Here is a 22,469-nt window from a genome sequence, read left to right on the forward strand (position 1 = left end):
TCAAGAAAATACAGTAAAAGGCTATAAATATCATATACTTACAGTAAATATCACAATATTGAATATGGTTTGGTGGTTGAGTCCTTAGTAAGGCTGTGCCTTGGTCTTAGGTTCGATTCCCTACTCTACTATTTTTCAGCTTTTTTGTTTTTTTTCCCCTACTTGTTTTTTGATTACTCTAATTTTCAATAGTCTTTTTAATTTTATTTTTCATTTCCTATTTCTTGTTTTAGGATTTTTAATTTTATTATGTGCTTAAACTCTATTTTTTTACATTTCTAATAAATAGATTACTATTAATTAATTGTTTGTAACTGTGTTTTAACTTTTATTAATACATACGAAATACATATGTAATAATATGATTGATTTGAGAAAGTTGAGTTTATTTTTTCGAATGTAACTCAAACCCAGACCCTTCATATCTACCATCAATTTGTTCTAACGATAATTATTTGACTTTATGATAAGGTAATTAATTCGTATATATCAATTATGTGATTACATAACGTGATTTACAAACATAAATTTATTCATTTTTGTTGGATAATTTTCTTAATATACAATAAAACTTTTTTATTCCTCTTTTGCCATATAGAAATAATTGGCATATGTGATTTCAAATAAATATTAAACAATTTAGGTGATCAATTTTTTTCTTGAGATTTTTGCCGAAACTTTAACCTCCAAAATTTGTCCCCCCGAATTATAAATCCCGGCTCCGCCACTGTACTTTGCAGGAACTTTTTTCGGGGGAAAAGAAAATAGGAAAGAAAAACTGCTTGGGTGGCTTGGGAACGTACTTACTACTCCAAAAAAGAGGGTGGATTGGGTTTTCATGTTTTACGAGCTTTTAACAAGGCTATGCTTGCCAAACAAGGATGGCGTATTATGACCAACACCCAATCACTCATGGTTAGATCTCTCAAGCAAAAGTATTTCCCGATTTCAGATTTATGAGCACGATAATTAGCTTGGCCTCGAGCTACACTTGGAGATCGATCTTCTTAGCAAGGAATATGATTGCTAAGAGAGTTGCTAAAATCGTGGGAAAGAGTCATTCTATTGACATTTTGGATGATCCTTGGGTGCCATCTCTGCCTTTGTTTCGCCCTCAGCCAAGACAGTTTGTAACTGATTACATCCCAAAGAAAGTCTCTAATCTGATAGATGCTGATTCATTCCAAGAACATATCGTTGATGATTTTTTTTTTTGTGTGATTAGGAAATTTCTGCAATTACCAAAATTCCTCTGGCACACTACCGTAGTAATGATTCATGGATGTGGCTGCATACGAAGCATGGTAATTTCTGAGTTAGAAACGCCTAACATGCTAAACTTAAGGCACAAAACTATGATTGTCATGCTTCTTCATCCCTGAGCAATTGTAGCATGTGGAGCAAACTCTAGAATGCTAAAATCCCACCTAAAATTAAGAATTTTGGGTGTCGTGCGCTGCAATAATGCTACCCCTGTACGATTGAACCTCAAGAGAAGAAATATTTGCACTGATGACATTTGTTTGGTGTGTGGTGAAAAGTCAAAAATGCAAATGCATGCTCTTTTTCTTTGCCCTGCTACCGCTGTAATCCGGGCTTACTATCCTCTACGGTTGGATGTTAATTAAAGATGTATGCACAAATATGTCTATTTGGGACTAGCTTTGCTTCCTTGAGCAAAGGTATTGTGATGTTGGGACATCTTTTGGAGTCTGCTATGGGCTGTGTGGTTGAAGAGAAATGTTGCTATGTTCGAAGGAACGAAAAGATCGACATCCCTATTGTTGATTCTATCAACAAAGTTGTTGGTATTGTTGGGGAATATGAGAAAGCAAACATGGTTCTACCATCTGAGATCAATAGAAGCGTGCCCATCAACCATGTCTGGGATCCGCCTTCTGTTGGGGTGTATTAGGTTAACTGCGATGCTGCCTGCTTTTGTGATAATACCACTGGGCTTGGTGGTGTTATGAGGGACGATCATTCTGGGGATATAATGGCTGTAACGTGTGTTCAAGTTCAGGGGAATTTCGATGTCGATGTTCCAGAGGCAATGGCTACTTCACCTACACTCCACATTGCTATGGAAGCTAGGCTTAATCAGGTTATTCTAGAAATGGATAACCTCAAATTGTTCAACCATCTGTCAAAGGGCATCCTTGATCACTCATGCTTTGGTTTAATTGTCAAAGTCATTTGTCACCTTGCTTCTCTTTGCTTTTCTTATAGCTATTCTCATGTGGGAAGGAGGGGAAACAGGGTCGCCCATACTATGCCTAATATATAGTAGTAGATTCTATGATGTAATGAGGGTATGGATTGAGGAGATTCCTCCGTACATCTCTGATGTTGTTGTTCACGATCTTTCATGCCTTAATTAATGAAAAGCTTTGCTTCCCGTCCAAAAAAAAAATCTCAATATCACTTGGAATTTACCATCTTTTATAAAAATTAAGAATAAATCTATTATTGATGTACACATTCTATACCATATTTTACCCTCATTTTATAGCTATGTTCGTATGATTTCTAAGCTCTACGGAGCTATTTCTCGTTAATATCCTCCTCTCTAGTGTGGCTTGGTCTATTTGATTGATTTTGTAGGCATATGAAGATTTCCGGATGATTTGGACTAGTTTTGGATAGCCACGAAAGCTTATTAAGATGGAGGAGAATTTTACCCGTGTCCGCCCTGGAGGGCAACATTGCCCTGGCAGCCAGGGCGAAGAAGGAAATTAAAGAAGAGAAGTCACAAGAGATGGAAGTGTGAAGATGTTCAACTTCCATCCGCCCGGACCGGGCGGACAAAGTATTGTGCGAGGAAGCTAGATAAAGAAGCATTGGGCGAATTTGCTTCTTGCGCCCGACCGGGCGGAGTGTCGAAGACCGCGTTTTCCTATTTTTTTCGGGTTTTCTTAATTAAGGGATATAAATACCCTTTGTAAACCCCGACTTAACATACTTAGTTATTATTTTCTAGCTTTAAAACCTTCATTAGAACCCTAATATTCTCTCTAGATCTAGATTACATTTTACTTTCAAGTTTTAATCTTTATTCATCAACAATTGGTACCTTTCTTCATTCAAGCAATTGGTATTCATCTCTATTTCTTCTTTTACTTTTAATTGCTTATTAATCATGCTTTCTTCATTGATTATTGTTTTTGCTTCCATTAATATGTGTGAGTAGTTCTTTATTCCAAGATCTAGCAGAACCCGAATATGATTAATGCATGATTTAATTATTTAAATTCTCTAATAATAATTGTAATTGATTTGCTTAATTGATTATGCTTATGCCAATACTAGATTAGGGATAATTGGTATTGTTATTAATCCTTTGTTTTTATCGCAACGAGAGTTGGGTTTTGACGGATTTGAATAAATCAATTAAGGGTTTGAAGCTCATCACGGGAGTAGTTGAATGGATGATTAGGAAGTTAGAGTAATGTGCTTAAGGTCTCTAATTTACATGATTCCACGGAAGTAGGCTTGATTGTGATTAGAGAAGCCATTGATAACTCGAGAGAGACCATTGGTATTATTCATGGATTACTTTTCCTCATTAATCAATTGAATTATGTGTTAGGGGTAGAACGACTATTGCATTAATTGTATTCGTGGTGATGCTTGATCTTGGATGTTTTTAGCATTGATTTGTCATATTGTTTTGATTTAATCGTTTTAATTAGTTATTTAATTATTGATTCTCATTCATTTGATTTGGTTACTTGCTTAGTAATTGCTTGAGTCTATTTAATTAGTTGAACCATAGTCTCTTGGGATCCGACCCTTGCTTGCCCGTCTACATAGTAGTGGTCTAGTTAGGTTTATTTTTGTTAGGTACGCGACACGCCTATCAATTACAAAAAAAAAAAAAGGAAAGAAAAGGTAAAATCTCCTTTACAACTCCCCTAGCATTCCAACTAACCCAGTACTCCAGCCTTGTCACTATTCTGACTCACACAGTCACACGAGACATACGCCTTTACCTACTACGACTACTCACAACTTCACTACTCACTACAACAGCAGCTCATCTTCATTCTTACTGTAAATCACAATCTTTGAAAATCAATAATGCCAAATTTTCTCTCTCCTCGTTTCTCCACTCTTAGACGCACACTCACACTTATGGCGTCCACTCGAATGAATGGAGCTACTTCACGCCTTAATCCCTTCATCAACTTTTACCATCAATAATTCCAACACTATTTTATCACATCATCACAACCTTAATCCTCCTACCATACTACCGCATTGCTGCCGACCGAGGTTCGACGTTGGTGCTGGTTTATCTTCTTCAATGCGCTTCAATAGATACTGTACTGCCTCCGAAAATAAAGGAGATGCTAAATCAGACCCAGAAATGGTATATCTTTATATGATTAAGCCTTTCATTTTTTGTCTACGTTGTTGTTACATTCTGTGTTTATTAACGTGATTTCAATTTACCGTTTTACTTGCCCCATATAACTGTTTTTGTTTTTAGAAACGTGTCAACTAATATGAAATGGAAAGATGTTTTGGAAGTGATTGTTTGATTTTAGTGACGATTTCGATCTTGGGTTTAAAGATATCATTTTTTTTCGAGTAAATGGTATGAATTGTAGAGCTAAAATGAATTTTTGGGCTAATTAAGGCTTAGCCTTAATTAAAGGCTGACTTAAAAGCCTGTTCTCATACGTTTATTTTCAGTTTAGCTCAGCTCTTAATTTCCTTCTCTTATAAATTAAAATATTCAATTCATTTCATTTCAGTTGATTTCAGTATATTAAAACAAGCCCTTAATCTAACCTTGTCCATTTTTTTTTTTAAAAAAAGACCCCGACTTTATTGCCAACTTGAATCCGAATCTGAAACTGAATTGGATATATGTCGAACCATGAACATGTATAAAATATAAGCTACTAATTAATTATAGCAAAATTACATAAATTTTTCAGTTGAGTCATGCTAAATTATTGTGTCTTTATTTTACAAATGAGTCATACTAAAATATTGTGTCTGTATTTCTAGGAGTCAAAATCTAAATCTCGTTTTTTTCGTTTGGGTCACTTTGTGAGTTCTGACACCTTTAATTCTTGTTGCAACTTCTTATTATACTTTCATTCACAAAATTATTGTGAACTAAAACATTTTTTTTTAACAGGGGAATGTTCAAAAGGCTGGAATGTGCCGTGGTCATTACCTACAACTTTATTCACAGCGGCCATTGCTGATTTTAGGTTGTTAACATTATATCTTTATTCAAGTTTTAAGGCTATAATAATAAATCAGTATGTTTATTCATAAATTAATCAATTATGTATCTATTTTCTCAATTTCAGTTCTCATATGCCGTTTATATTATTAGCAACGAAGGTTTGCAAATACTTTGACATTGTTACTGGACCTAATGTAAATGGACTCATACAAGTTGGTACTTGTTGGTATGTAAGTCTCTCCCTAACCTTAAGTTATAATCAAGTTTTAATCTTCTATATAAATTTAATTTATGCTCTACAAAATTATTCTAGTATTCAGATATGTGTAACATATCTTATAATACCTCAATCCAAATTACTTGCAACTTTGGAATATTTTATATCTCACAAATAATACCCCAAAGTTGCGAGTAATTTGGACCGGAGGTGGTACAAGTAGTGAAGTAGGGATGTTTGTTAAATTATTTTACTCTTTTAGTCGTAATACTTGGTGCATCACTTAGGCAACACGTTAGCATGTACAGTCCGATTGCTCAACTAGCCCATAGCCTGACCTGGCCAGTCGGCGACAAACTAGCCAGGAACTATAGCCACCTCTAGTTACATCTTTTGTTGTTTCATTTAAGGATTTTGTAATATTTGATTGCATTAATTTGATATCTCTGGCATCCAGCATAGCAGCATCAGTTTTGTTTGGAGTGATTTTTTTTGCTACTAGACCCTATCAGCCAATACCCAGGGACCTTTTCTATTGGGGTACGTATATATTTGTGTATCTTCCCTAGCTTTTCTATGTTCCACGATCATTTTGAATTAGTTTGAATTGTTTACATAAATTTGATGATTAATAAAGAATTTGTATGCACTAATAATCTCATAACTAAAGGAACCATTCAATCTACGCAAAGGATGGCTTTTGTGGACAATTATTGCTTTGGCCTGCTATTATGTTTGGTGTCTTTGTAGTTTCTACAAATTGCCGGATGTAAAGGTTAGGACTCGATCTTGAACTACCTATAGTTGTTGATTATGGACAAATTTTGAATACTTATAAAGACATACATACAATACTGTTGATCATTTCATATGATTTGCATCTTGATCACAATTTTTTCATAATGTTTTTTTTTTTTTATCAACTCTTCATCTTTAGTAAGTGCAGAATAGCCACACTACTACAGCCATTTCCGTGTAAATATGGATATATGGATGTTCAATTAATCTAATCACCGGTTTTGATATTTGATTTCAGGAAGAGAACAAAGATTGGTGGTATGTGTTACTTCAATGCACAAATTTCAGGTACATATCTTTACAAGAAATAGTTCTTCATTTGGCCATATATATAATATATAAACTCTACAACTTGTATTTGGATGGTGTACTGATAATGTATGTATTTGCAGCACTCTCTGCGTGTTTGTGTGTATGGGTATTATTGGTCCAGTTGCAGAAGAAGTCTTGCATCACGGTTTTTTCTTGGCATCATTGACCAAATGGTTAGTCAAAGTGTATCAAGTTTGCCTGTAGTCTCTACATTCTTGTGTTGCATATAGTTATCCCGGCCCTTATGCCACTTAGTGCTCAACCACATTTCTTTCAATTTGACCGCGCCAATCATTGTCCTGTAATGTTCTACAAAAACACGACCTAGGCACAGCCCAAGGGGCTTCTTATATTACTTTAAAGAATTAATTCAATCTCACACACTTATTTATTCTAATATTTTGGTTTTTTTTTTTCCTTATTTGGCAGGGTTCCTACACAGGTTGCTGTGGTGATTAGTTCATTCGTATTTGCTATTGTCCATAGAGATCCAAATTCTAGTGCCTTAATCGGTCATTATGTTATGGGTATTTGTTCTACCTGAGCCTGTCAACAATAAGTATTTCCTAATATTCGCAATAATATACTAAAGAGACTGCATTTTCATCTATTGTTACAAATCTTTCTTGTATGCAGTAGTTTTTGTTATGGACATTAAATATTTGTAATATGAATTTATTTCATTTAAGCATTGTCCCTTTATTTGTGTGAAGTTATATCTAGCCTTGTTCTAGTCCTTTAACAGACTTTTTTCTTGCAAAAAACTGATTTATTTGTGTCTGCCAAATTTCACAAGTGCCTTATTATAATTTACAGGTGTTATTCTGGGATTGTCGTATGTTCAAACTCACAATTTGCTGACACCAATCGCGATACATTGTCTCCACAACATTGCTCTTACAAGTTACTACTGTTACTATATGGTACTTCGTATATCTTATTTGTATTCTTCTCTTTGATCTGTTTACAAGTTAAATCATCTTTTTGACTACTCATATTCATATTAGTATTTATTGTTGCTTTCAATGTGATCCATAGATCATTTATAATTCGAGTACACGAACACTGTGTTTGTTTCATAACCTAATATGAGTAGTTTTTGAAGAGGAAACCCCAGTTAATCAATTTGATAAACAAAATTTGTTTATCAAATGGTAAATAAAATAACATAAATGACAAAATGGTAAATAAAATAACATAAATGTTTAGGGAGCTCCTGCAAGTATTAAAAAGTGTGTAGGAAGTTTAGCTTGGACTCCTTTGAGCCTAGGAGATTCATCGCAAATGTGATCCCATGGAACTGATACAACCCCAAGTGGACAAAATCTAGAACTTTCTTAAGTTGTTAGGTATTTGCCTCATTTTGTTGAGTATATATGTCTGTTGCTGTAAATCTAAGCCCTGATCAGTGGATTTTATTTATGAATTTATACTTAAATCAATTCATCCGATTTTAGTTTATTCCTGTGAAAACATATGTGTATTAGTGTATAAAAGCTTGCTTTGTACTTGTCTATTTGGTTAGTTCTGTGTGTAAACTTCTTCTTACACTAATACAATGGCAATTGATATTTTAGATTCTAGTCCTTTCTCTTCTTGATATTGCTATGGTGTATCTTTGTTCCAATTATGACTTATAGGCCTTGTTTGGCAAGCGGCTGTTGGCGGTTGGCTGGTTCATTTGGCTTGTTTGACCAGCCGGTATGTTTGGCTGTTTATAATGGTTGTTAAAGCTGGCTGTTGATAAAAGTGTTTGGTAAATTAATTGTTGGTAGTTGGCTGTTTATTAGATAATTTGTGGGCCAACAAGCCAAAAGCCAACAAAAAAGCTACTCAAAGCAGCTTTTTCATTTTGGCTTAAAAGCCAGCTTTTTCACTGGCTAAAAAGTCAATTACTAAACACATTTTTTGGCTGTTTGACCTTATAAAAAAGCCAAAAGCTAACCAAAAAGCTACCAAAAAGCCATTACCAAGCATGGCCATAATGTAATGTTTTGTATGTTACAATAAAAGTAAATGAATTTCTAATATTACAAATAAATAGTAAATGTTGTGAAGTGTTAAATTGTGCTAAGTGCATATTGATTTTTAGTAAAGGGTGAACACACAAGTAGTCGTTTGAAATCAAAGACGATATAGAAGTGTTAACTCCCCTGTTTAAGGAGATTTTCTACTTTTATCTTCTATTTGCAATTGCAAACAGCAGCTAGTGATGGTTAATAATTTTGTAAAATACTCCAACTTTGGAGTATGCCGTAAGGCTTGAATGAACCTCTTTATCTTGTTCTTTTTTCTGACACCAATCGCGATACATTGTTTCCACAACATTGCTCTTACAAGTTACTACTGTTACTATATAGTACTTCGTATATCTTATTTGTTTTCTCCTCTTTGATCTGTTTTCAAGTTAAATAAGTCATCGTTTTGACTACTCATATTCATACTTAAATTTCATCATAATGGTGTTTAGTAATTATTGTTGCTTTCGATCATTTATAATTCGAGTACACGAACATTGTGTTTGTTCCACAACCTAATATGAGTAGTTTTTGAGCAAATGCAGTTATGCACTACTATCTGATATACATCTATTTTCATAGATTCTGTACTTACTAAAGATTGTTTGTTTTTGCTGTAGCCCAAGTGAAATATTGCACCACTATTGTACAAGAATGTAGTTTCTGGAATCTGGTTGAATTGAACATGGACTGTATACGCTGTAACGTATCGCTTGGAGGCTTACTTACCTGTTTATCTTCGGTCAGTCGGTGTTGTATTGAGTTGATCAAATACATCTGGAATTCGTAACAAATTATATTTCAGATTTTAATGTACTCCGTATTTACTTGGGCTATTAGCCTATTATTGATTTTTTAAAAATAAATTGCTGGTATTTAAAGTAGTGTATAGCATTCCTAATAATCAGCAAAAATTGGTTTACTCACTATCTCTCTAACCACTTTCTCTCTCTTCCAACCCATGAGCATTTTTGTGATCATATTTATATCCCACCAATGATTAAAAAAAAAATTCTTCCCCATTCTCTCTCTACTACATCTTCTCTATTACTTTTACTAATACCTTTTTATATTTCTCTCTACTATATTATTTTTAATTCTTTTTTTACTTGCACTGTGGACCCCACATGGTTACTAACTTACTATTTATCTTAAAAAAATTCTCATCCTATGAGCAATTTTCATTTTGCTCATGAACATTTTTACTTTTGCTTATTGATGTAAGTCATTTTTATTTTAATTTCACCCAAAGTTTTGCTCATGAGCATTTTTTTGCTCATTGTTGGAAATGCTCTTAAATGCAGAAATTCCTTAAAGTCTAATAGTATATACCATTAATTTTTTGTATATTTCTTTTTTAAATTGATATAGACAATGATTTTGTGGTTGATTGGATCATATTCATTCTTAGGTTTGATCAATTTAGTTTGAGATAACCTATTTATTGGTTACATGTAGGTAATTTGTCTATAGGTTTTATATATAAATTACCAACAAAAATATACGTGTTCTTTCTCAAGGTGATTTTTTTGGGTTTTTTGAATTTTTTTTTTTGAATTTATTTGTCTGGTTAATTTTGGTTTAACCTAAAAAGGCAGACTTTATTTAATTCCATTTAAACAGTTTTTTTACTAAAAGAAATAAAAATTCCATGATCATCATATCATTTTAGAATTTAATTGGTACTACAAAGTAAAAAATTTGAGGTAGATAGCAAAATTCCATTAAATAGTGGTCTTTTTTTTTGCAATTTTTTTCCAATCAATTTAAAGTAAAACTTTACAAGATTGTGTTTTTGTCGTGATTTTCTAAATTTAAACAATTTTCAAGAGTAAATTAAATGCTTATATGTAGCCCTTAGGGCTATGTATAACATTTTCCTTAATTATAATTACTACTTCGGTTTACAGTGGAATATTCAAAAAGGCTGGAATGTGCCGTGGTCATTGACTATAACTCTATCGACTGCGGCCCTGGCTAAGCTAAGGTTTTCAACATCACTTTTTAGTATATTATTATTCCAATTACTTGATAAGCTCTTAATTTGTATGTATTTATGTTCGTAAATCCAGTTTTATTATGCCGTTTGATTTACTGTCAAGAGCTTGCGAATACTTTGGACCATTTGGACCTAATGCACAGGGAATCATAAATCTTGGAATTAGTAGGTATGTGTCTTCCTTTGCTTAAGTTATACTTGTAAAAAAAATGGTTATGGCTTGCACAAATAAGTTTATGTTTCAAGTTTCAATCTTCTCAATTTAATTTAATATGCTCTAAAAAATATTATTATTCAAGTATTCTGCTAGATGTCTTATACAATTAGGGATGCATCTTTCTTTAATACAACTTGGTGCATTATAACATGAGCATTACAACTTGATGTCTTAGGTGAATCTCTTACTCAATTTTTCGTTTTATAGCGTATGGCTTACCATAGTTTTGTCCTTGTTCTTTGTCAAATGTTGGCATTTTTATGAATCCAACAGTCAGATATGCATACTAAGTGCTCATTAGTGGTATTGATGTATAATGCTTTCGCGAAGTCTTAGCTCAAAGTTTGAATATGATTTTGGAAATGAATCTGTAACTTGATTTTGCTTAGTACTGGTGTTAAATGTGAAGACTTAAGTTAATGAGTGCGCGTTACTTGTAGACTCAAATAATAGTTCAATTCATCCACACTGGTTTTAGCTTGTATTGACTCTTACTCTGTAACCTAGCTAGTTTGGTTTCATATTTTCATCTCGGTGTGTTTATGAATTTTCTTAGTTCCTGGTCTTCTGAGTATTTCTTTTTCCTGTGTATTGACTATCTAAATATTCGCTATCTAAACTTTGAAATGCCATGCCCTTTGATTTAGCAATCGGGTTGATATTTATCCTGAACCAGCCAAGCCAGGAGCTTGATCTATCCACCTCTAGTTACATTTATATTTGCTTTGATTCATGTACGAATTTTGCAATAATCATAATGACGTCTCTATGTTACAAGAAATTAACTAACATTTGGTTGCATTAATTTGATATCTCTGGCAGCATATCAGCATCATCTTTCTTTGCAGTGATTTTATTTGTCAGCAGATACTATCAGCAGCAACTTCCCAAGGACCTTTTCTACTGGGGTATGTATATATTTTTATGTATCTTCCCCTTTTCTATTCTCTTGATGTTCAACGATCATTTTGAACAAGGCTATTCGTTTGATTTATTATGTATCACTAATGATCAAGAATTCGTATGAATTTATAATCTCAGAACTAAAAGATCCATTCAATCTAAGCAAAGGATGGATTTTGTGGACTGTTATTGCTTTGGACTACATTTATGTTTGGTGTCAATTTGGTTACGCCTCAATGCCAAATGAAGAGGTTAGGACTTGATAGTCTTGAACTACTTGTAGTCACTAGTTGTTGATTATGCTCTGAACTACTTATACAATTATTTTATCATCGACAACAATAAGAAGATGTCTAGTATTAGATCTACGAGTATTGCTCTTTCTAGTCACAACTGATCATGTCAAATGATTTGCATCTATCCTTATCAGAAATATTCTTAATTGATCACCAGTTTTGATATTTTAATTTCAGACTATAAGCAAACAGTGGTGGTATGAGTTACTAAAAAGCACGAACTTCAGGTATCTTTACAAGGAATAATAGCTCTTCATTTAGCCATTAACTGTATAGCTTGTATGTGGATGGTGTGTTGATTATATGTATTTATTTGCAGTGCTCTCTGCGCGTTTGTCTGCCAGGGTATTATTGGTCCGGTTGTAGAAGAAGTCTTGCTATGTGGTTTTTTCTTGGCATCATTGACCAAATGGTAATTAGTCTAAGTGTATCAAGTTTGCCTGCACTGCTACATTTTTGTGTTGTTACATACTTGTCCTTAACATTTTTGTTTTCATTCTTGATCGGCAGGGTTCCCACACCGGTTGCTGTGGGGATTAGTTCAGCTGTATCTGCTATTGTCCAAGGAAATCCAAATCAGTATATTATCGGTATTTATTCTACCTGTTGCCTGTCAACAATAAGCATTTTGTACTGTAATGCATAGATTCTGCATTTTTATGAACTGATTCAGTATATATTACTAATTATATCTCATTTTCAATATGTTAAAAAGGCCTTGATCTATATTTACCTTATGTTGGGAACCATCTTTGAACAAAACACAGTACATGTGAGAAGTCTCCAAGGCAAATCCACAGAGTTATTTATATTAAACTATATTTTGGGAAGCATCTTGTTCATGTTTTGGTCGTCTTGGCTCTAAAATGATATTCATATGTGCTCATTAGTGTTTATTTCTTGTTGCTTTACACATTGATTTGATGATTCTATACAGCTTTGTGTGAAGTTCTAGTTCTTTAGTTAGACTGTTTTATTTGTGTCTATCTAAATTCACAAGGGACTTAAAATTTGCAGGTTTTATTGTTGGATCCTCTTATCTCCAAACTCGCAATTTGCTGACACCAATCGCGATATATTGTCTCTACAACACCGTTCTTATGAGTTACTATATGGTATATATATCTTATTTGCTTTCTCCTCTCTGATCTATTTTCATGTTTAATTGTTTTGACTACTCAGTTTCATACTTGAATTTCATCATATAATGCTGTTTAGTATTTGTTGCTGCTTTCAACGTGATCCATAGATCATTTATCATTCGAGTATACGAACACAGTGTTTGTTCCAGGCCATAACCTAATATGAGTAGTTTTTGAGACTATATGCACTACTGATCAAGAACTATCTAATTTATTTTGTTTTCAAAAACTTTTTTCTAAAGATTTTTTTTGTTTTTATTTTTTCAGTAGTCTAAGTGAAATGTTGTACCACTGTACAAGGATGCAGTTTCTGAAATCTGGTTGAATTGAACATGGACTATATAAGCTATATCGTATCGTATTGCTTGTGGGGGCTCACCTACCTGCGTTATCTTATGTTTTAATAGTGAGTTTTCTCCGATCTTTGAGAGTTGTATTGAGTTTATCAGATACATCTGGAATTCATACATGGCAATCTTGTCATTTGCAAAATTACATTTCAGATTTAAATGTACTCTGTATTTATATTGAATTTTTATATGAATTGCTGGAATTTAAAGTCGTCTATAAACGCAAATCCCTCAATGTTGCCTATAATAGGCCTCTAGTCTTGGAACATGTTATTAATTCCTTTTCAACATGTATAGGCAATGATTTTGTGGTTGGATCATATTCATTCTAAATTTCTAAGATTGGATCAATTTTGTTTCAAATAACCTATTTATTATGGTTATAATTTAGGTAAGGAAAAATTGATTCTAATAATCTCACCTCTAGCTGGTCCGCTATTAATAATCCCCACCTTTGGATTATTATTTAATAATCCCACCTTTATAGGGGATCTTCATCTATTGGTCCCTTATGACCGGTAACCTGTACATTGGGTAAACTTTTTTTATTTGACACATGGCATTAAATAATTGGTAAAAAAAAAATTTTAAAAAAAAACTAAAAAATAAATTTGGTCAAAAGAAAAAAAAAAACTTAATTTTTCCTCAACGACCACATAACCCCACAAACCTCCGGCAGCCCCTCGGCTCCTCCCATCCCCACCGCTGGAACCCCATCCCCACCGTCAAAACCTCCATTTCTATCGCAAAACACCTATTTCCACCCCTCCCAGCAAAAACCGACCCAGATCCCCTAAAACCACCCCGATTTTCAGTAAAATAAAAATAAAAAGAAAGGAAGAAAACCCCTTCAACAGTTTCAAGAGCAATAAGTATATGTTATTTTATATTTGCATGTTGTTTTGTTTTTTTCAACATTGATCCTTTCGATGTACTCCAAATTTATAAAATTCATGTTATTTTGATGTGAACATCTTATTATTTCAATTTTTATATATGTTATTTTTAAATAAGTACATATTATTTTAATAAATGCATTCTTTTTTATACATGATGTTAAAGTAAATAAGTGAATAACATATTATTTTAGTAAAATAACACAAGAACATAAGACTTATGCAAAATAACTCAAGTATATTGGATATGGAGTAGTGGAGTACCGTGATCCAGGAGTCTATAATACTAATTGGAGTTAAGGCAAATATTTGACAAAAAGAACCTAAAATTTGAAAAGTTCGGTGACAAAACTGAAGTTATAGTTTCGTGATCGTTAATTTTTTTTCTCTTTTATCTTCATTCAAAATTAACAAAAAAGTTATTTGATGAATTTTGTTTTTAGAAATTACCCATGAAAAACCCAAAATTTATGAGAAACTGTCTAATAAAAAAAATTATAAGAAACTACATACCTAATAAAATTAAAGTATTGTAAATGAATACTTTCGGCCGGACCTCCATCGTTGACCTAATTTTTCGGTGTTGACCACCCATGTGGGGTCACTAGACTTAGTCAATAACTTCAATTTATGATTGCTCTTTAATCTAGTTTTATTTTACTACTAATTCTGACTTAACAAATCTATTAACCTTAATCAACCCTATATAACCATTAGTTAGCCTATGACACACTAATTGAGGCAATTTAAGTACTACCTCCGTTACAGGTTATATGCATCGATTTAACATAAAATGTCTAATCGTTGCACATAACCTGTAACAGAGGTAGTAAATTTTTTGTCAGCTTTGATCAAAATGGCTAAAACCTTAATTAAGCAATTTTCTCCAAATGCATTAAATGGAGGCAATATTTGGCTATGCAAAGCAAGACATTATTGATCATGACTATTTTTTCAAAATTGGAACCTCAATTTTTACAATTATACAATATATTAAAAGGCATTCCTTTTAAAGGAACGGTGCCACGTGGCACTCTTCAAAGCATGTGTGCTACGTCACAATGCCACATCACCATCCAAAGTATATGTGCCACGTAAGCTAGCCACTTCATTTAACAAAATAAAATATGCTTTGAACAAGATTTGAACTCATAACCTCCAATACATATAAGTAATACATTCACCATGTCAACCAACTATTATTAATGTTTCAAGTTGCACATAATATTATATATTCCTTTTATTTATTAAGTAAAATAAAGGTAATATAATTTAGTTATTTTTCACGAAAAAAAAGTGACATCCGAGGCAACGCCCGAACCACTCATACACTTACTATACAAATAGTCGAACATAATTGCTAAATTAAAGCAAGAAGTACACAAACTAGCAATCCGGAGCATCGCCCGGGGTACACACTAGTTAAGGATAAATCTAATGTCTCCAAAATCCTTATCTGACCAATTTACTTTGCTCGACAATAGAGACACGTAAATTGAGATATTTCATAAGTGTTTTTGCTATATTAGTATCAGATTTGATCCTTAAGGGATAAAAGACCTCACAAAACTTTAATTGAACATTATTTTCAGGGACACAATTGATGCGTTTCTTGGCATACCAACTCGAAATATTTTTGGTAAATTTTTTTTTTTCTAATTTTGATCTCAAATTGGACCCTCGAGGTTAAAATAAGGGTTTGTTTTGATTGACTGAACTGAGCTGAACTGAATTGAACTTAACTTAACTTATTGGAGTAAAATTGAACTCAACTGAATATTTATGAGAGAAGGAAATTAAGAACTGAATTGAATTGAGCTGAACTTATTAGAAGTGAACTTAACTGAAAATAATCGAAAGTGAACAGGCCCTAACTCCCAATTTCCAAAAATATTAACCAAACAATCTTACAACATTATTTAAACCGAGATAATTTTCAGACACACAAACTGAGACACTAATTAAAAGAGAAAGTAGGATTTAATTTTAATTTTTTTAGGAAAATTCTCAATGGTAGCCTCCTACCTTTGCTTATTCCCGATGGTAGCCAAATTTTTTTCGGATTCTCAATGGTAGCCTCCAGCTTTTACAAAGTTGCAACTGTAACCTTATTAAGTCTAAATCGTTAAATATCTATTAACTTAAATTGTTGTCATTCATTCTCCCTGCTTCCATTCATTCATCTTCCATGTCAGTCACCTCCAACCCCAAAACCCTCCACCCGCAACGTAACACCCTCCCCACTACAACAACCACCACATCCCTGTCCCCCCTTCCAACAACCACCACATCTATTAGGCCATATGTTATGTAGCTATTGGGCCGATGATAGTTTACGAGCCCTAATCTTTCTAGGTTGTATATATACTTGTGCATATGCTAATACAAACAACAAGATATACTATTCTTCCTAATCTCTCTATTATTGACATGGTATCGGAGCTGAAACAACGCTAAACCCTAAAATTCTAACTTCTACATTCTAAATTTCTAGATTTCTTCACTGCATCTTCTCTAATTTCTCGAATTCTGTTCTTCTTTCTTCCATAATCTTCTCTATATTTTTTTCTCTGTTTTTTTTTTCTAATCAACAATGACGGATGACACCAAAGTTGATCCTACTTCTCCCTATTACCTCGGCGCCGGTGATCAGCCGGGGAATCAGATTACTAATGTCGTTCTCAAGGGTGAAAACTTCCTTGCTTGGTCTCGTGCTATCTCCTTGTCTCTGAAATCAAGGCGCAAGTATGGGTTCATTGACGGTAGTATTGCTAAACCTTCTGATTCAACTAAGTTACTTGATTGGGACACTGTTAATTCTATGCTCATCTCTTGGATTCTGCGTACTATCGACCCAAAAATTGCTGCTTCTATTCCTTACTTTGAGGAGGCACGCATGTTGTGGGTTTATTTGGAGAAGAGGTATTGCGAGGCTAGTGGTCCTCGTCTCCAACAATTGCGGGCTGCCATTACTACTTGCAAACAATCGAAGACTATGTCGGTTGAGGATTATTATACAACATTGATGGGTTATTTTGATGATTTATTGCGTCTCAAGCCCCCTCATGGATGTGAATGTGGCAAGTGTACATGTAACGTTGCCATGAAATATGAATTGGACAGGGAGGAAGAAAAATTACAACAATTCTTGATCGGTATTGATGATGATAAGTATGCCCTTGTGCGTACAAACCTTCTTTCTCAACAGCCCCCGACGACCTTAGACCGTGCTTATCAAGCGTTCCTTCAGGAGGAACGTTCTCGTGGGATTGCTCAAGGGAAGGGGACAATGGACAAAGCCGACAAACATGTTTTTGCACTTCAAGGAGATGGTCGTCGCTCCTTCCAACCTTCTCCACGCACTGACAAATCCAAGCTATTTTGTACTCACTGCAAGCGCACGGGTCATGAGGCTTCTGGTTGCTTTCTTCTCCACGGCTTCCCGGATTGGTGGCTTGAAAAATACGCCAAAAAGGGCGCTGCTACCCCTGCTTCACATGGCAGCAGACCTGCCTCTGCTTCTCACTCTGCTGCTGCCTCTGTTTCGTCACAGGGGGCTGCTGCCGTGGACTCCACCAAGCCACGGCCTCGAGCTAACTCTGTGGGCAGCGTTCTTGGGGCTACTTCCGGCCCTTCCCAAGACACTCTTGCTGCCTTATCTGATCCAACAACCACCACATCTCCATCCCCCTTCACTCAACCGCAACAACCTCCCCCAGTCTCGCAAAATTGGCCTCCAACCCCAAAACTCACCACGAAATCAGCCACCCACCAAAACCGTACTTCAATCATGAAAACACCCCCATGGAAACTGCTGCCCACCAAAACCCAACCCAAGAAACCCACAACTCACACAATTACCACCTACACCTACCAAAACCTCAATCACGAACACCCCTACCCATCTTAACCCCTCCTAAGACACCCCCAACCCAGGAAAATCACCATCCATATATTGAAAACCTCATCCACGAAAATGAAGAACCCTAGAAATTGATTGAAAGAAAAGGGGGAGAAAAGAAGAGCACTTTAGAGAATTACACAATTAAGAGTTTTGAGGTTGATGGACATTGACACATTTATCAAATAATGGTGATGAAGGTGGAGAGACAATTCTTTTGATTTTGGAGGTTGAAGAAAGAGGAGAGATAGAGTATGAAGTTTTTTTTGGAGTTGTTTTTCTGTTTTTTTTTTTTATTTTTTTCCTTTTTACTTTAAATATTGGAATAGTTAATTTGTTTATTACTCAGTAGACAGAGACGGAGTAAGTGATTTAACGGAAAATCAACATTAAGGTTACCATTGTAATTAAAAAATTGAAAGTTTAGGGCTACCATTGAGCATCCGAAAAAAAAAATTGGCTTCCATTGAGAATAAGCAAAAGTAAAGGACTACCGTTAAAAATTTCACTTTTTGTAAGATTAAAAGCATAAATCTTCTTTCTAGTCTAGTAGACTAGTAGAAACATAAAATGGGAAAGTAAGAAAGCGTAAAATCTCGTTTAGCATTCCAAAATGATGAAAAGCCAACTAACCAGTACTCCAACCTTGTCACACATACAGTACAATACTCCTTCTCCTACTACAAGCTTTGTAAATGGTAATACAACAGCAACTCATCTTCAATCTTCATCCTTGAAATCATTTTGAAAAGAGAAAACAATGCCGAATTTTCTATCTCCTCGTTTCTCCACTCTTAGGCGCACACTCACTCTCATGGCGTCGACTCGAATGACTAGCACTTGCTCTACTTCACGCCTTAATTCTTCAAATTCCACCACTTTTTTGTCACATCATCATCACAACAACCTTAATCCTCCTATAAAACTACCACCGTATTACTGCTTCCGCCCGAGGTTTGATGTTGGTGTTTGTTTATCTTCTTCTTCAATGCGCTCCAACACTTATTGCACGGCCTCCGAAAACAAACCTCACCTGGACTCACACCTGGTATTATCTTCCTTCATTACCTTAGCCCTTCCATTTTTATTTCTTTTAATTAATTTATTTATTTATTTATTTTTTGTGAAGGAGAGAGGCAAAATTGTACGGAGTATTTTATTTATCTTTTTTATACTACTCTGTAATGGGAAATTTCCTATTTCTCATGTTGAAAAACGAAATTTATTTCTCTTGGCACATATTCGTAAATAAATCAATAAGTTTTTCATTACTGTGGGCTACACAATTGAATAAAGTTGTTTATTTATTTACGAAAATATCACGTGAGAAACAAATTTAGTGTGATTGCAATTTGAAAAAGGGTAAATTGTGATTTCAAAGGGTAAATTTTTCATTTAAAAATTTTATTACTTGCCCCATTTGCCTGTTTTTATTTTTGTTTGACGAGTCACTAACATAAGACGGAATGAATTTTTTGGAATTGATAGTTTTATTATAGAGACAATTAATTTTTTCTCATTAATAAAATATATATATATATAAAAAAAAAAAAAAAAAAAAAAAAAGAGACGATTACTTTGGGTATTGGCCAAAACTTATTTGGGTCTAGCATGAACTATAGTTTCGAATTGTTTGAATTTTATGTCTGCTTAATTTAGGTTTAACCTCAAAAGGCCGACCTAAACCTGATCCATATTAACAGATTTTTTACTGAAAATAATAAAATTCATCATCATCTAATTTTACAATTTAATTGGTACTACAAAATAAATATATTGAGGTAGATAGCAAAATTCCATTAAATAGTGGTCATTCTTGTTGCAATTTCAGTTTACAAGATTATTCCGTCATAAAAAGTATGAATTTATAATATTATTGTATAAAAATTTATAATATTATTAGGATCTTTTACCAAAATGACTACTTTTATAAAACTATTTACCAAAACGGCTACTTATCAATATTAATTCCAATTAGCTAATTTATTAACTTGGAAATAAATTATTCATTTCTTATTTTCCTTTGAACTAGTTTGGTTCGTTTTATGGGTTTTTTTAAAGATTTTTTTAAATTTTTTTTTTATTTGGGGGAAATTCTAATGCCATAGTTTAAGATATCCAATGATGAGAGGGTAATTAGCTTGTTTTTCACATGGTGTGTTTTTGTTTCCTGTTTTTTTTTTTTTTTTTGTTTTAATTTTCCGTGTGTGTTTTTCTTTTGTAATGCAATATGTAGCCCTAAGGGCTATATATAAGCATTAAATATACTCTTGAAAATTGTATAAAATTAGGAATTTATGACAAAAACACACGTAAATCAATGTAATTACTGTTTATATTTTCATGGTTTATTAATTTTTTACGATTTTCAAGAGTAAATTTAATGTTTATATGTAACCCTAAGGGTTATGAATAGCATTTTCCAATAAATAAATAAAAAACAACCAAGAACATATTCATTGTTTACCATTATATATCACATAAATATGTGTAAATTTTATTATTTTACACTTTAAACTAAAAAATATTTAAATTAGCTGACATTATGCAAAAGTATACAATTAATAGGCATGAAAAAAATGAACAATACCTTTAAAACCTCATCATTGTATAAATTTGCGGTAGTGTTGATAGAACAATACTATTTGAAATTCCAAATTTAAATGATACGATCTAGACAAAAAAATTAGTATATTTGTACTTTGTATATCGTGAAAATTTTCAACTTAAAAAAAAATCCTAGAAACAAAATTATAATAAAGCCAAAACAAAAAAAAATCAATAAAGTGAACGACCTTGAACAAAATTGGTTCGAAAGAAAAGAAAAGAAAAAAAAAAAAAAAAAAAAAAAAAAAAAAAAAGGGAATAGCTAGTTTTGGAATTAAAATTCATAATTAGCCGTTTTGATAAATATTTTTGTCAAATTAGCCATTTTGGTAAAAGATCCTACAATTAGAGGTGTCAATAATTTGAATGTATCGATTGAGTTCAATAAAGTCGGATCAAGTCTTATTATAAATAGGAAATTTTGACATTTACTACCACTAAAAACGGCACTCTTCAGATTCACTACCAATTTTTAAAAAAAAAATTTACTTTGCTACCAGACAAAATAGAGTTTGTTAAAATTAACTACCACCTAACTAATTCTGTCACTGTAGCCGTTTGTGGGGTCCACTACAACGGCTACGTGACTATTCACCTCCATTTAAACTCGATTCTTCCTCTTTGCTCATCCCTGGTTCAGAATCTTTGCCTTACAAAAAAAAAGGAAATTAATCAAAGATGAACACAATTTCATTCTAGCAATCTACCGTGAATACATCGAGTGTGTTAATCGGATTTTGTGGGTTGATTTGCGAAGGAATTTCTTGCGGAAAACAGGTAAATTTTTTGTTCAGTTGGAACAATTTTGCAACTATATGTTCAATTGACTTAATAATTAGTAGCGTATTTACTAATTAATGATTATGTGTTGGCTATTATGGTATTTAATTTGGAGTATTTTGTAGTTAAATCTATGAACAAAATTTAGGGTTCTTTAGCTAAACTGGAATTGGGGGTTTTATGTAAGGTGGGGTAATCATTAAAGTGAGACTGTGGTGATGTTATTATAGCACTATTTGTTGTAATCATTCATTAATTGGGTCAAATTGCAGGGAATTATGACTTCAATTATGTGTTCACCCTCCAAAATCAAGAAATGTGATTGTGACATTCCCATGGCTAGGCTCACCTCATGGACAAGGGGTTGCAAGTTTTTTGACCCCAAAACAGAAACAAGGGGTTGTAAGTGTTTTGAGTGGCTTGATGTAGAAGATGGGACTGACTGAAGGAGGTGATCAACCAATTACTGTTGGACAAGAAACTTATGAAAGGTGAGATCAGCACACTCAAAGGGGAAGTAGAAGACTTAAGTGGACAAAGAATATGCTTGTTAACTAAGAATGACAATCTGAAAGTGAAGTGTAAAGCACTGAGTGCAGACAGGAAAAAATTCAGTAGGGAAGGAAAGCAGATCAATGTTAGTGTTGGGTTTGTTGTGATTATTGCCACATGTTGTGTTGTGATGATGATAGGAATGTTAGTTTTGCTTAAATAAGTGAGTTATGTAGGGTAGTATTTGGTAGTATGTAATTGTGCTCAAAGTATTTGGCAGTTTGAAGTTGTAAGAATTTCAAATATGAAGGAAATGCAGTTCTGACTTTTATGAG

The 22,469-nt window shown here is 33.5% G+C and overlaps 1 protein-coding gene and 1 long non-coding RNA gene across 2 annotated transcripts; both read left to right on the forward strand.

The window, feature by feature from the left end:
- The first annotated feature begins 10,630 nt into the window (after positions 1 to 10,630).
- LOC110683884 lies at positions 10,631 to 13,114 on the forward strand. Its single transcript, XM_021860291.1, has 7 exons — positions 10,631 to 10,719; positions 11,590 to 11,675; positions 11,809 to 11,921; positions 12,144 to 12,193; positions 12,286 to 12,378; positions 12,477 to 12,556; positions 12,984 to 13,114. The coding sequence occupies exons 1-7, from the start codon at positions 10,631 to 10,633 to the stop codon at positions 13,112 to 13,114; spliced, it is 642 nt and encodes a 213-aa protein (XP_021715983.1).
- Positions 13,115 to 21,116: 8,002 nt separating this feature from the next.
- LOC110683680 lies at positions 21,117 to 22,469 on the forward strand. The gene is made up of 2 exons (XR_002503654.1): positions 21,117 to 21,639; positions 21,915 to 22,469. It is a non-coding gene; the product is annotated as an uncharacterized LOC110683680 (long non-coding RNA).

This window comes from Chenopodium quinoa, unplaced genomic scaffold (genome assembly GCF_001683475.1).
Source record: "Chenopodium quinoa cultivar QQ74 unplaced genomic scaffold, ASM168347v1, whole genome shotgun sequence".
Lineage (NCBI taxonomy): Eukaryota > Viridiplantae > Streptophyta > Magnoliopsida > Caryophyllales > Amaranthaceae > Chenopodium > Chenopodium quinoa.

Bases quoted from the DNA above. Each gene is read 5' to 3' on its own strand.
- LOC110683884 (XM_021860291.1), top strand. From the start codon at position 10,631: ATGCCGTTTGATTTACTGTCAAGAGCTTGCGAATACTTTGGACCATTT. The intron at 11,676-11,808 runs GTATGTATATAT...TTATAATCTCAG, and splicing joins CAAGGACCTTTTCTACTGGG to AACTAAAAGATCCATTCAAT. The intron at 12,557-12,983 runs GTATTTATTCTA...TAAAATTTGCAG, and splicing joins TCCAAATCAGTATATTATCG to GTTTTATTGTTGGATCCTCT.